Genomic DNA, 16,116 nt, shown 5'->3' on the forward strand with positions numbered 1-16,116 from the left:
GTGCGATTATCAGTCCTATTCTAAAATATGTGAGGCCTGAAAGATGAATGTTCTCTGACAAAAGGCCAGTTTAGAAGCTTCTATTTTTCTTTCCTCCATAATGGATGGTTTCTTTAGTCTTTCTTCTTATATTACTTCTATTATGTTCTGTATTGTGTTTTACTGTTGTCTTCATTTGTTAAGTGCTCTGTGGTAATTTGTAGATAAACTCCACAGGAACAAAGAAGGAAAAAAAATGAGGAGTGTGAGGTCCCAGCAGAAACCTTTCTTTGCTGCCATAGCCGACGCCAGATGGGAGAGAGGAGGAGAAGGCTATTGGGCCTGAAACGGTGGTGACCTAAGGCCCATGAAGAGGCTGTCCTATTCCCCACCATGTGCTACAAAAATGTTAAAAGATTCTATTTTTAGCCATCCATGCCATTCTGACATTAAACAAAATGACACACACCATCATACAAACACACACGGTAGAGAAACTCTTCAGCTGAATCTGGTAAACTGCAAATATTACATATTTTATCAGAGGTATTATACAAAGCTATATCTTGACCATAAATCTTTAATGAACTTGAGCTTTACATACCAGGAAAACGACAACAGAGCGACAACTGCTAAAACGGTCTCTAAACATGCTCATGCTATGCACCTCAATGCATTGATGCTCATACACACAGCAGATATTATCAGACAATAAACAGGTACCTTGGCTTTATTTACTGATCCTAGTGCCAGATCACTGTATATTTGTGTAGTCACAGGTTCAGACTAAGGCATTTTAATAAAAAGTCAGGAAAAATAAAATATTTACATTGGATTGGGGCAAGATTTATCCTTGCAGCTACAGCTTGTCAGAAACTATTTCGAAAGCTTGACGTACAGTAATAGCATACAGCATGAGTATGTCATTTCGCCAAAAGTCTAATTCCTCTATCCATCTCAGTTTTTTCATGGAGGGTCTCCTGTCATTGGATTTCAAACAGCATGGCATGAAACTGCCTCAAATTGCAAATGCAACATTCCAGCACAATCTGGTTAGTGCCTATAGAAAAACACTCCCATGAACCAATTATTCTTACACAGTATGCAACAACAACAACAAGAAAACCAGGAGGACAGCAATTTGAAGCCTTGCATGAGCTACTATGCCCTCACGACTAACTGTGGTCTAGATGTAATTGTTCCGATATTTTTTCAGATCCACATAAATTGCAAGAGTTCCAGGGTGCCTCCACAAGCCCTGGCTGTTTGAATTCCTTCCATTAGCCATACGAGATTGCATATAGCGGGATTATTAGGGGACCTTTATTTAGAACAAGACACATTTAATCAATACACCTCCAGCACAGTCTCTCTGCTACTGTATTCTGTTTATTAACTTGCTGTCTCCTTTGGATCCAGTTTCATAAAAGTTTTACCCTGCCTTGCCCCAGGAATTGTACATAAGGAAATTTCCATAATACCTGCTATTATTGAAGAAATGTGTTTTCTATTTTTTTATTTATGTTGGGTTAATAATGTTTGTGGGGTGTGTGGAGCTTCAAATATGACATCTAAAGACATTTACAGTACAAGAATCATTTTTGAGTTTTCCCATTAATATACACTGCCTGGCCAAAAAAAAAACGTCACACGCTTTAATATTTCATTGGACCGCCTTTAGCTTTGATTATGGTGCACATTCGTCAATGCGTTGTTTCTCCATGCTTATGCAACACCTCAATATTTTTTTTCACCCAGGTTCGTATTAATTTCTTGTTAAGATCTTGTGTTGATAATAGGTGAGTTGAACCATTCTGTACAGTCTCCTTCAGCACATCTCAAAGACGTTCAATGGGGTCAAGGTCAAGACTCTGGTGGCCAATTCATGTGTGAAAATGATTCCTCATGCTCTATGAACCACTCTTTGACGATTCAAGCCCGATGGATATTCACATTATCGTACTGGAATATCCCATGCTTTTAGCAAAGACAAAATCCAGATATTCAGTAGATTCAGGTACTCAGCTGACTTCACTTTATTGCTGCATAACGTCGCTGAGCTGTAATAATGATCCAATCATTGGCTCTTAAGTACTTGCTGATTTAAATTCAAATGGTGACTTTAGTTTGTTCAGGAAATGTAGTACAACATTACAAAGTAAAGAGAGGAAATACGTTCTCCTGCAAGACAAGATGAGTTTCTGAACCTATTTAAAATGGTGATGTTAGTCTACTGCCCTAATAAAAAGAGCTTTCACAGATCAAGCACTCCTACACGCAGAACCTATTACATTCTTTAATAGGCGTGTGAAAGGAATAGGCAATCACTCTGTTCACTATTTCAAAGATGAATCAAAAACTGAGACACAAATCTCAATTTATTTTAAAAAATGGTGACAGGGAATTCAACAAGCTGCAAAAAATAAAATGAGCCGCAAAACTATTTAACCAACACAATTATAGTAGATGCAAATAATAATAATGACTTATTATATCAACAGCTACACAATTTAACAGTTTTCAATGACACATTAAACTGAAAGCAAAGCAACAAACCGAAAGGTACTGCTGTTACTGAAAGTGTAAGCAAATTAACTACAGGCCCCATGCAACCATCTTTCAACCGCTGGGTCAGTGTCACAGGGACACCTGAAGCTCAATCCAGGCAGTACAGTGCACAAGGCTGGAGCAGACTGCTGGGGTGCCAGTGCACCACAGGTCATATAAACCAACAGACAGACACACACACAAACAAATTAGGTATTGATATCTTTGTGGGGACCAACTAACCATAACAACCTTGACCCCTACGCAGGCCTAATCTTAACCATAAGTAACAAACAAAATACAAGACTTCTGGCATTTTTAGGTTTTTGATTGCATTCATAGATTTTTTTTTTTATTGTGAAAATGTCCCCAACAAGGTCAAAATAACAGGTTTTTATCAGTTTGTGGGAGACATTTGGTCCCCACAATGTAATATATACATTTAATCTACATTGCACTGCGTGATTGCTGTCCAGACAACTGGGATTTTAGTTCCTTCACCTTTATCTTGAAAATGCCACTCCACATTGCCCTTCTTCGGAATATCAATGGCAGACTGACAGATGAGGCCAACGTATTGTTGTTTAGTCGAGTGAGACGGGCAGTATCGTTTTTTTCACCGCAGTTCTACTGCCTCCGGTGTATTGGCCACCAAACAGAGAATGTTAAAGCTGCCAATGCATAAGCTGATCATGGATGTGGTCGCACGATGGAGCAGCTCCCTCGACATGCTTGAGCGCTACCAGGAGCAACAACAAGCAGTTGCTGCAGCGCTACTGAGTGACAGAGTCAGGCGCAACGGACGTGACACACTTTGGACCCAACCGACGTCACAGATGCCGAGGACGTAGTAAGGCTTCTCACACGACTTAAAAAAGCAACCGCCGTGTTGTGCGATGAGTCGCAGCCTGTAGTCTCTCTTATTGTGCCCCTCAAGCAGATGATAGAACATAACATGTCACCATGCGATGAGGACTTCACCATAATCGTCCAAATGAAGCGAGCCATACTGAAGGACTTGGCTCATCGATACCAAGGGGAGCAATACCAGTTTCTGTTAGAAAGCACAGTGTTGGACCCCATTTCTGTAGCTTGCGGCAGCTAAACCACAAAGACAAGGAGCTAGTATTCGACAGGCTGGAAACGAAAGCAACACAGATGCAGAAACACGTATTTATTTCCTCTTTTTATTAATTTTATTATTTATTTTCCATGTATGTTGCATTTGTGAACTTTTTTTCTACCTTTGCTTGCTTCTACAGAACCTTAGTCAAACACAAAGGACAGAAGCTGCATTGGCCAGTCCCTCACAGACCACTTGATCCTGGTGATGACCTGTCACACACAGCAGATGATGGCGAGGAAGAACAGTCTCCTCCAGCCAAAAAGACAGCACTTGAAGATCTCCCTGGGGATTCTTTTGTTGAAAGAGAGGACAGTGCAAAGTCTCACATTGAGATTGAAACTGAAGCATCTTATACAGCAAAGGGACATCTATTTTACTCTCTGACTGTCCTCTTAAATAGTGAAAAGACAATGCACATATTTACCCACAGCTGTCATTATTGGCCAAAGCATATCTCTCTATCCCAGCCACCTCAGTACCAAGTGAGAGAGTTTTTTCTACAGCAGGGGACACTGTAAATGCCCAGAGATCCCAGCTTCTACCTGAAAACGTGGACATGCTCATATTTTTTAAAAAGAACATGTCTGATAAATGAGTTAATGTCTTTGTTGTTTGTTTGAGTTTACTTACTTGAAAAACAATGGTGCACTTAACATTTTATTTCAGGGTCAGATCTCCTTGTTTGTTTAATTGTTATGTGTGACATTTAGTGGCACTAAGAAAATGCATATTTTTTGCAGTGGTTAAAACACTGAATGTTCCTGTTCTGGTCTGTTAAAAATACCTGACCAGTTAGTGTGACTTTTGTTATGATTAAAAGATCCAGCTGCTACATTAAAAATTAATATTTGATAAAGGAACTGCTGACTGCTTGTTTTTGTTTCATAATTACAGTAAAACCTTGGCTTGAGAGCATAATTCGTTCTGGAAACGTGCTCGTAATCCAAAGCACTCGTATATCAAAGCGAATTTTCCCATTAGAAATAATGGAAACTCGGATGATTCGTTCCACAACACAAAAATATCCATATAAAATGATTAATACAAAATATAAAGTAAAAATATATAAAACAAATTAACCGGCACTTTACCTTTGAAAATAATCGTGGATGGTGTGAAGGAGACGCGAGAGAGGAGAAGAGGAGGGTTATTTTGTAGGACAACTTTCACTATAATTACCTGAATCACTGCTATCTGATGGCTCACTGGGATCATTTTCTTTTTGTGCGACTTTAACAAGGAACCTATCCAATGACAGCCGCTTTTGCCTCCTTTTTGATTTCACGGAAATGTGACAATGCTCGCACTGCTACAGCCTTATTCGGGTGCTGCTTTTCTACTAAATTTTGAGTATCTCGCAGTGAGAGAGAGAGAAAAGAACCATTGGCTCAATTGTGGTTACGTGACACCAGGCAAATTAAGCGTATACATAATACTCATATTGCAAGTCCTCGCTCGTTTATCAAGTTAAAATTTATGAAAACATTTTGCTCGTCTTGCAAAACACTCGCAAACTAAGTTACTCGCAACCTGAGGTTTTACTGTACATGCATTGTTCAGTCATTCATTGTAAATAGCAATTACTGCTAAGTTCTGGTAAATGCTTAAGGTCATAGCTGGATATTTCACTAATGAAGAAAAGCAGAAGCACTTTATGTAAAACGAAAGAACTAATTTGATATAAATAAACATGTTGATTATTAATCATTAAAAGAGTTGTTTTCTTTTCAAATATCGTGAACCTTTTATCGTGATATTATCATACCGTGAGTTTTTGGTATTGCTACATCCCTAGTCTTTATTACTCCACATACATATACTTCATATACAGCACATCCATTATAGGCCCCAAAAACAAAAAACAAATGCAATCACTAAATACTGTGGAATACTGTGTTAACCTGATTAGATGTATTGAAAATAGGCACATGGAAAGCAGATCATTTCAGAAATATTAGCATGTTAAACACACATAATGTCTGCAGTCTCAAGGATACATTAAATATACCTGCCAGAATTAGGGAAAATTTACCTGACCATATCAAACCAAGAAACTTGTTTTCTTTACATCCAAATACAATATTTTGCAATCATTTGAGTAATATCATGGCTGAAGCATAATTAGACAGTAAATACACGATTTTATCCCAGAGTGACATGTAAACATTAACATATTCAACCATATGCACATACACGCAATTAACAAACCATACAATAATGTGCGGCAGGTATAGCATCATTTTAAATAAGTAGGCAACGATTTACGTAACAATTTCAAACGCTGAGAGTTTAGAGTGAACCACTAAAAATAGCTGCAAGTAAATAACCTTGTTATAGCCAATTCAGTTTTTATTCTGCATAGGTCATTAGTCACAGCAACACCCACATCCCCCAACATAACACGCAGATCTATTTTTTGTTTAATAAATAGTGATCATTGTGCAGTGGCAAATAAATACGTTATCCCTTTTGATTTTTCATACGAAACTGTGGCTAGAGATGTGGACATACTGATCGGTCTACAATGTTGGTAAAGATAAAGTGAACATCACTTCTGCCTTGCAATTCCCCAAATACTGCTTGAAAGTGGAGGTTCAGAGATTCTGATAAACGTGAGCTGAAAGCATAAAACGTGTTTTTAATGCAGCTGTTTCAACAAGTACTATAATTACCATGATTAGTGACACTAACGGTGGACTTGGCTTGTGAAGTGACTGGAAGGGAACATGGTCTACTAACTACCATGTTACTGCAGCTTACACTGGAAGCTCACGCTGTTTCAGATTGTCTTAATAGATACTTGCAATCCGAAAAAGAGAGTTCGAGTTCGAGGCAATTTCACTAGAGCTCCCTGCTCTCAACACCCACTGCACAAAATCGCACAAGGACAATATGAAGCAGCAAGATATGACTACGTGAAAAGGCAGTGAAAAAGTGGACCTGCATTATATAAATGCAATCAACTAGCAGCATAATCTCTAACTGTGTGCTCCAGTACTTGGAAAGGACATATTCTGAATTAATAAACCAATGAGGCACAGCTCAAAATACAATTCTCCCATCACCCTTATCATGAAACATTTTCCAGGAGGGTTTAAGTTGATCAAAATATAACTGTGAGGAACAGCGGGACAAATGGGAGCTACGTGTTGGACAGGACGATGTGAGTGATCCCAAAACAGTTAGATCATCACAACCAATGAGTAATTGCTCCACAGATGAAGAAACACAAATTCTTAAAGGAAGCCTAGTCATCAGATGTACATAAATTTTACCTCACAGGTAAAGAAGTAAAGCTTAATATTCTCTAAATGTGTAAAACTATTTGCAAAATGTAACTTATTATAAAACTTTGAGTGCTAACCAATCTTTTCATTACTGATATTGCAGAACTGCATTATTCTACTTTGGTTCTAAAGCCAAACGACTATCACAATCAGTACTACAACTCATGATGTGTAGTACTAGCAATGTGAAGAAACAATGTAGCGATATCACTGTAGCAGAGCCTATCAATTAAACATTTATAACTGATTAATAAATGCTAAAAGTCCTGAAACCATGTTTGCTTTAATCTAGGGCTATAACCCGGATGTATGAGATGAAGATAAAAAATTGGGAAAGAAAGTCTAGTTACAAGTTTTTTTTAACTCTCAGATGCATGCAGTAGGTCATAGAAAACTGTCAAAAATGAATCTAAAGATACATGTATAAAATAAGGAAGTAAGAAAAAGCAATGGTCATGTGACAAGTCAAATACACATACAAATGTCTGCTACTTGGATTTATGAGAGAGGTCTAACTATACTCACTATCATTTCAAATAACTACAAAGGAAACGAACACAGTGTTATAGTTTTTTTGCATGTCAATCTGGAGACCTTCCACACATCTCCATATTGTACATATTTCACAACTCACTCAATCTTGGTCTCTACAAAGCAGCTCACTCACCAAAAGGAAAGACTTAAGAGAAACCTCACATGCTGATCACAAGAGCAACATTCTTGTGAAGTCCTACAGCTCACTGAGCCACTCAGGAAGCTCATCTGTACAACTGCATGCAAGATGATTGTGGCCTGCGGGAGTGTGAGCGGTGCGTTCTGTGACAGCCCAGTCGAGATGGAGAGCGAGACCACACAAATTCCACGAGGCAGTAGGGAGAATGCCTATGGATTACATTACTCCATGACTGGGATTTAAACTTAATTCATTATAATAGGCATTTTACACAATTGCACATTTATAAGCAAAAATATTTTTCTTTTATTTTGTATCCTTTCTTATATAAAAACACATGTACAATGCATGCATGAGCAGCATTATTCAAAGCAAAAACAGAAGTATAGTCTAGAATCCGGAAACATAACTGCAAACTGGCTATCCACAAACACCACATGACTTTGTTAACAGGAAGTTGGATACGGTCAATCCCAAGAATTACAAGTACACAGTAGGTCAGCTTGGGGTCATACTTCATTGGCAATACATCTAATTTTGGTTTTCAGTGCACTGATATGTTTTTGCACCACAGCCTAAGCAATAGAAGAATAAGCTTGGTCCAGCCTGTCCATTGTTGTTCGTGAGGTCTCTGTCTTTTTGAACTTCACTTAGATACAAGAAACTGTGAAATAATTGATCAACTGTTATTGAACAATTACTCGTGTCTGCTTTCAGCTGACGGAAACTGTTAGCTTTTCTTGTACGTTCTTTGCTCCTTGTGAAATATATTTGCTTCTGGACTTTTTAAAACAACCACAGAGGATGACTAGAACAACATCTCTCTAGGGCACACGATGAATTAATAATCTCATCATGTTTATTAATTCTCCAAGAGGGGGCTGGACGTGCTGGATGTAGGAGGATTAAAGCGAAAACCGAATGAGAGGAAACACAGAGAGATGAGCAGTGAGTTAGTGCAGCTGACAAGACAATTTCTCTTCGCTAGTTGCTTTATATTAGATACACTAGCAAATTACTAAAGTATTCAGGGTGGAAAGGTCTCTGATAAATAAACATTAGCAAATCTCCCACCAGCCGAAGGGAATAAAAGAACAATATCTGGACAGATACCGAAAACAGCTGTCTTGTATTTCGTATAATGTTAATTTAATAATAAAATGAAATGAAAGTTACCCACCCAGAAGGCGTGGACCCAGGGGAATAGTGTCAGCCCCCAATGCACATGTGGTGATGCTTCATTCAGCTTGTCTCATCTAAGACAAAACCAAATCTCTTTCCTTTCCTCCAGACAAGTATTATGTTTTCTGGTTTTATTGTATATTTCACCCCCCTCCACCCCCACCAAGGGGAAATATTTTTTCATGGGTCTGATTTCCCATTTTCTCCATGTCAAATCTTTCTGTCCTCATCAGGTCTCGCTTAACCATAGAATTGTAGTAAAAAATATACACAGTCTTGAATGAAGCATTCACCTGTCACTGAGTTAATGTCTGAGCCACGGTTAACTTATCAAACAATTTATTTCATGACAAGTCAATACCCCAGGCTCATGAACTTTGGATTATTCTTACCCAAAAGCTCAGTCAGTTTAAAAAATAACTGGAGGCTGATCGTTGCCCTTTGCTTCTTGCCAGTAATACTTGATGTGTTAACAGAGACAGAACAATTACAGGCCTTCAAATATTGACTACATGGCCTCTTACTTTGAAAAGAGTAACAGAAGGCCGATGCTTGCAACATTACTCAAGTCTTTCACAGCCAGAAGGACTGCACTGAAATAATAAAGCAGTACTACTAACTATTGGTAGTAATATTTATGTGTTGGTAGCCAAGTGAAACAGAAACAAGTATTAAGGAATAAACATCTGGAAGCTGCGGAAGTACGAACAGCAGGAGTGCAAGTCATACCTGTGATGTCTGTCCCCCTGTCATCCTCAGATTCTTCAGCATCCTGATGCTTCCTCTCAGCTGCCTGCACTTCAGGCACGTAAAAGTCACTCTGACGTGCCAATGGACTCATGTAGTAGATCAGATCGCCCTTATAGATCTCCAGGTAGGGGTGCGCACACAGCTTCCTGTCCTGGACAAAACATGGGGTGAGGAGTGAATGAGGCTTCTCATTAATGAGCATTATTCACATTAATGAGCATCATTCACATTAATGAGCAGCGTTTTCTTTAGCACAAAAGCAGGGTATACATGTATGTTTTTCCAAGCCTCCTATCACTAAATTACTGACTATCCTTTCTGCAGGAGATGCTCAGTCCCTACAGGTTCTTGAAACTGTCCCTCAGGTTGACCTTAAGATGCCTACAGGCCTGTTCCTGGAGTGTCATCATGCAAGAGTTCTGGACTCCTGCAGCAAACCGCTAAAGACCTGGTGACCTGCATTCTCCTGTGTTTAGCATAGTAAAAGTTACATAGTCGCAGTTATGCTTCTGTGGAATGTGTACTTGCTATAGGTCTGTTTTTGAATATTTTTTTTTGTTACTGGCTGATCAGATACATAAACCTATGATTTATATAATAACACCAATAACATCTTACATCTATCCAGGACAAATGAGCAGCTACAGCAAAATTACTTACACCAGCAAATACTTCTGATGAGCAGCTAGGACCAATATTTCATCTTAGTAAAGGATTCACTGAACTTCCAACAATATAAACATCATGTGATGTGTGAGGATTCATTCTGATTTATTGATGGCAGGAATTCTTATGAAACCAGGAACCATGATCCCCATTAATTTAAAGAAAATATACCAAGTGAGTCACCTGATACTTGGAGTGTCATAAGTGATGTCATGCAAATTAAGTAATTTTCTTGAACTTACATATAACAGACTAGGAATAAGGCAAAGGAAAGCTAACGATTCCAACAAGCTCCACTGCTCCTCGAGTCGGGGTTGGAACTAAATACCACATTTTTTTCCAGTTCCCAGCTATATATATATGTTTCCTGTGTTTCACTTTTCATTTCAATCATTTTTTTGCTATTTTATTTAATAAGCCATAGTTTTCCTGAATCCTGCTGTCATACCCTCTGCCCTGGATATTAATTTGTGCTGATGTATTGGCTATTTATGTTCCTTGGTCTTGCCTATAGTTCTTGGCCCACAAACCAGAAGTTGCAGTAAAGTTCGTGAAAACTATGGGTTTTTTGGTAGTAAATTTATTCACTCAAATCTTTGTAACAATGCATGTCTCCCATTATAAATTGTTCTTACTCTGCTAGACCTGCCAAAGTTTCAACCAATTCTATATTGGAAATTAGGGGCCATGATTGTCACAAGTGGTGAAATATCAAGAGTTCTGTGGGGCATTTTGAGTATGCTGATCATTGGGTATGCTGATCATTGGGTATGCTGATCATTGGGTATGCTGATCATTGTATATCAGAAGTGAACCCCCAAAAAATTAAGCACAAATTTCTTTTGTATGCCGTCTGTTTTTGGAATATAAACATTGGACCACACCACAATAATCATTTAATTCTTAATACTGCGCATCGGAAATAAAAATAAGCATCCTCAGTGGTTTTTTTATTCCCCTGACATTGTTACTTCATACTAAAAGATTCTGGATTTTGTAAAATGTCTAGTTGTAGAAATGAATAGACAGATTTGAGAAAGCATGGAACTTTCCCATCTTAAGTACAACCTGGATATCTTCCACCATCTGCCACTGAACACAGTGCAGTAATCACAATCAAGACTTGACTCATGCCAAGCTGAATATTGGCCTCCACTGACAAACAGATTTGAAATTAGCATAAGTTATTTATTTATTTATCACTGGTGCATTAAATGCCAAGAAAAAAGCAGTTAAGAAAATGTGTCGCTGTCATTTGACATATTCCCTTCCAACAGTAAGCACAGAGCTAAATTTTAGATGAAATGACTGCAGACTGACATCCCAAATCGCACCATGCTGTTATACTCCTGGCCACACAAACCAAAAACAGACATTGTCACAGACTTGTGTTACTTAAGGTCGTCTTGACAGATTTTCAATGACATACTTGATTTAAACTGCCAAATATATCACTTACCTCACACCACACCCATGCAGCAACAAAAGTTTTAAAACGTAAACATGGTCTGGCACATTAAACCAACCATGGTGATCACTGCGTTACTGTCGGTAGACCAAACGAGACCCTCCCCTCTCATTGCACTACCCAGAAAATGCAAGTTTATTAGCATTCCATTCTCACATCCTAAATAAGTAAACATTTAATGTGTGAGTGACAGCTGTCACTAGTCCAGACACACGTTCCAAAAAGACAGAAGATTGAGATAGAATGCAAAATGTAGCGATGGGCACCGGCAGAGCTTCAAAGCTGGTCAAAGACAGACAGCTGGACAAACCAGCAAAGACACAGTGAAGCTGCCCTGGCGAGGGGCACATGCCACCCAAGAGCTGCAGTCTCCACAGCACTGGTAACCTCTGAGGTCATGACAGGAACTGTGTTTGGGGGGTGTCAAATTAGCTCCAAGATACAGCTGGGATGAGAGAACTCAAAACTGCAAAAAACATAAAAAAAAAAAAAACAACTAGCAGGATAAAGGAAGAATCCACTACCCACAAATTCACACTAACTGGCACAGTGATCCTAGACTTCGACTTGAAAAAGGTAGTAAAACATCCATATTACTGTTACAGTTTATTCCGATTTAAGAGGTCACTTGTGGTGCTATAACAACATTAAAAGGAAGGTTTATCTACAGCTATTGCAGGATGAAATCATCTACAAAATAATGAAGAGTTCAGTAGCGCAACTAGGATTGAACTAACTACAATATCCTCTTCTCCCAGTAAGATATAAATCAGTCCCTGAAGGCAGCATTTTTTTTATTTCTGCATAAACTAAAATATAACAAGAAAGCAGGAAAGCTATCTGGTCTTTTTGTTATATAATACATAGACAGATAAACTTCCCTTAAAGAATTGTGTACCAGCAATGGGGTAGGGGTGCACATACCATGTAAAGGGACTGCTCTGCTACCAAGGATTTGGACATTGCATTTTAGCAAGCTTACTATGCTGCAGCTTGTCAGGTCTAGAGCTTGCCATCATTATATTTGAATGGCTCTTGTTGTTAGTGTGCACTGTATGCACCGAGGAGGATAGCATGGACCAAGTACCGGTGGTCAGATCGCAACATATATGCTAGGGGACCAGGGGGCCCAGGTAGTTAACTATCCCTCTGTGTGGAAGGGGCCACGGAGGCCCTGATAGTTAACTCTCGTTGTATGTGGAAAGGGCCCAGGGGCCCTGATAGTTAACTCTCGTTGTATGTGGAAAGGGCCCAAGGGCCCTGATAGTTAACTTTCGTTGTATGTGGAAATGGCCCAGGGGCCCTGATAGTTAACTCTCGTTGTATGTGGAAAGGGCCCAGGGGCCCTGATAGTTAACTCTCGTTGTATGTGGAAAGGGCCCAAGGGCCCTGATAGTTAACTCTCGTTGTATGTGGAAATGGCCCAGGGGCCCTGATAGTTAACTCTCGTTGTATGTGGAAATGGCCCAGGGGCCCTGATAGTTAACTCTCGTTGTATGTGGAAATGGCCCAGGGGCCCTGATAGTTAACTCTCGTTGTATGTGGAAATGGCCCAGGGGCCCTGATAGTTAACTCTCGTTGTATGTGGAAATGGCCCAGGGGCCCTGATAGTTAACTGTCACTGTATGTGGAAAGGGCACAGGGGCCCTGATAGTTAACTGTCACTGTATGTGGAAAGGGCCCCGGGGCCCTGATAGTTAACTCTCGTTGTATGTGGAAATGGCCCAGGGGCCCTGATAGTTAACTCTCGTTGTATGTGGAAATGGCCCAAGGGCCCTGATAGTTAACTCTCGTTGTATGTGGAAAGGGCCCAGGGGCCCTAATAGTTAACTATCACTGTATGTGGAAAGGGCCCAGGGGCCCTGATAGTTAACTCTCCCTGTATGTGGAAAGGGCACAGGGGCCCTGATAGTTAACTGTCACTGTATGTGGAAAGGGCCCCGGGGCCCTGATAGTTAACTCTCGTTGTATGTGGAAAGGGCCCAAGGGCCCTGATAGTTAACTCTCGTTGTATGTGGAAAGGGCCCAGGGGCCCTAATAGTTAACTATCACTGTATGTGGAAAGGGCCCAGGGGCCCTGATAGTTAACTGTCACTGTATGTGGAAATGGCCCAGGGGCCCTGATAGTTAACTGTCACTGTATGTGGAAATGGTCCAGGGGCCCTTATAGTTAACTCTCACTGTATGTGGAAATGGTCCAGGGGCCCTGATAGTTAACTCTCACTGTATGTGGAAATGGCCCAGAGGCCCTGATAGTTAACTCTCACTGTATGTGGAAATGGTCCAGGGGCCCTGATAGTTAACTCTCACTGTATGTGGAAATGGTCCAGGGGCCCTGATAGTTAACTCTCACTGTATGTGGAAATGGCCCAGAGGCCCTGATAGTTAACTCTCACTGTATGTGGAAATGGCCCAGAGGCCCTGATAGTTAACTGTCACTGTATGTGGAAATGGCCCAGGGGCCCTGATAGTTAACTGTCACTGTATGTGGAAATGGTCCAGGGGCACTGGTGGTCAGCTTGAGCTCTATATACCAGAGGCCTTCAACTCAAATCTAGTAACTTTAACTTTCATTCAATGTTTTATATACTCAGTGCACAGCACCAGGTAGGAGCCTTATGTCTCCAGAACCACCTTAACAGTTGTCGAGTAGGTGTCTGAAAATGCTGTTCTTTTTGCATTTGTTGCTTTCGTGTCAGCTTTAATGAGTCTAGCCATTCTCCTCTGACCCATCTCATTAACAAGGTGTTTTCTAAGCAGCAAAACTGCCAGTGACTAAATGTTTTTCTATTAATCACACCATTCTCAGTAAATTTTAGACACTGCAGTGTATGTGAAAATACCAGGAGGGCTGCCATTTCTGAGGTGCTAAAACAACCACACAGCACATCAACAATCACACAGTTTCACAATTTCCCATTTGGAAAAGCAGGCTGCTTGCTTTGAGGTTAGATTTTAGTAGATTGTTAAAAATAAATTATCGGCATTATTATAAACAACTGGAATATGCACAAATCATACATACACATCATATATATGTACACTTTTTAAATTCATATTCGTCACAGCAATACATGAGTGTCAAACCATAATCCTGTCACAATCACTTACGCTTTGTAAGTGTGTAAACCTTGGATAATGACCTTAGCCTATATAGATAATGGAAAAATGCAAACAAGAGGTATCCTACTGTAAATTCAAAATTGGAGGCAAGGTCAGTAGAAAACTAACAAACACAGCAAGTCTTTCTTGTTTAAACGCCATGGCCAGCATCCGGCTTTGTGGAACAAAAGCTAAAAGCAAAACATAAGAACCTTTCACAGGTGCTGAGCAAATGAACGTGTGCAACTGTTATGGTGAAATAAGTCTTAAATTATGCTGACAGCGGTTGGTGCTGTCACATCAAACACATCAAATAAAAGAGCAGTACGAGTAGGAGAAGGTTCGGTGGAAGGCTACCGGTCCAATTTGCCCTCCATTCTAAGGAAAGTGGATTTTTTCCATTCATCTTGTGACAAGACCAACATATAATAGGCTTCTATATTCATTGGGATTTGCTTGTAGACGGACTGTGTTTGCTCCCTACAGTATGTACAAGTGTATGACTGGCGAAATAATTTAACAAACTGAGTGAGTTATTTGAAAAAATGATAATAAAAACAATAAGAAAAAATTACAATTAAGTATGGTACTATAGTGACAAAATCACTTTAGGATAATTATGAAACTCAATGTGGATAATACATCAGCATTTTGTTCTACATTGATGGTTGACCTCATGTCATGTTCAACTCCAACTGACTTATGGATTGACATACTTAGTAGCACAATGAATCATATTTGATACACAACACTTCTTAATTGTGATATATGTATAAACAATAGCTAGGAAAACTACTCATCCACACATAGCACCATGCAAAAGTCTCAAGACAAATAAAATGCTTAAAGCTATTTATCTGGGAAGTAAGTGTGTATATATATATATATATATATATATATATATACACACACAAAAATGTACAATAGCACAGTATTTAAAAAATAATCTTTTCCAATGAATTTTTCCAAAAACTAACACACTTTCACATACATAATATCAGTTTTCACCAACATGAAAATTGTTTAAAAAAATAATTCCACTGCCTCAGGCTTTTGCACATATTGTATTTTGCAGTCGACACAAACCATGATAGACAAATTGGGAGTTTCAAGATTACAGAATAACACTTCACTTTGATCAGAAACATTTTATGTTCAGTAGCTTATGTACATGCTATAATGATAAAGGTTACTGGATAATTATTGTGCTGGGGACACAGGCTGAGATTTTAACTGCGGTATAAATGTACTGTTTATGTTTGCAGATAATACGTGTGTAAGCATTAGATTCTATCTATCCATTCATTTTCCAAACCGCTTATCCTACTGGGTTGTG

General features: G+C 39.3%; 1 protein-coding gene across 2 annotated transcripts in view; it reads right to left on the reverse strand.

The window, feature by feature from the left end:
* LOC125745447 (testis-expressed protein 264 homolog) overlaps positions 1-16,116 on the reverse strand; it is a 65,009-nt gene that overhangs the window by 2,598 nt on the left and 46,295 nt on the right. The window contains exons 3-4 of one of the 2 annotated variants that reach the window (XM_049018352.1): positions 9,524-9,695; positions 3,693-3,943 (exon numbers count right to left, since the gene is read on the reverse strand). In XM_049018352.1, coding sequence (XP_048874309.1) covers positions 3,834-3,943; positions 9,524-9,695 — 282 coding nt within the window. In that variant the 3' untranslated portion in view covers positions 3,693-3,833. Of the gene's footprint in view, positions 1-3,692; positions 3,944-9,523; positions 9,696-16,116 lie in introns of those variants that run through there. The other variant, XM_049018351.1, reaches the window with a different exon arrangement.

The sequence above is a fragment of the Brienomyrus brachyistius genome, chromosome 6 (assembly GCF_023856365.1).
Source record: "Brienomyrus brachyistius isolate T26 chromosome 6, BBRACH_0.4, whole genome shotgun sequence".
Classification (NCBI taxonomy): Eukaryota; Metazoa; Chordata; class Actinopteri; order Osteoglossiformes; family Mormyridae; genus Brienomyrus; species Brienomyrus brachyistius.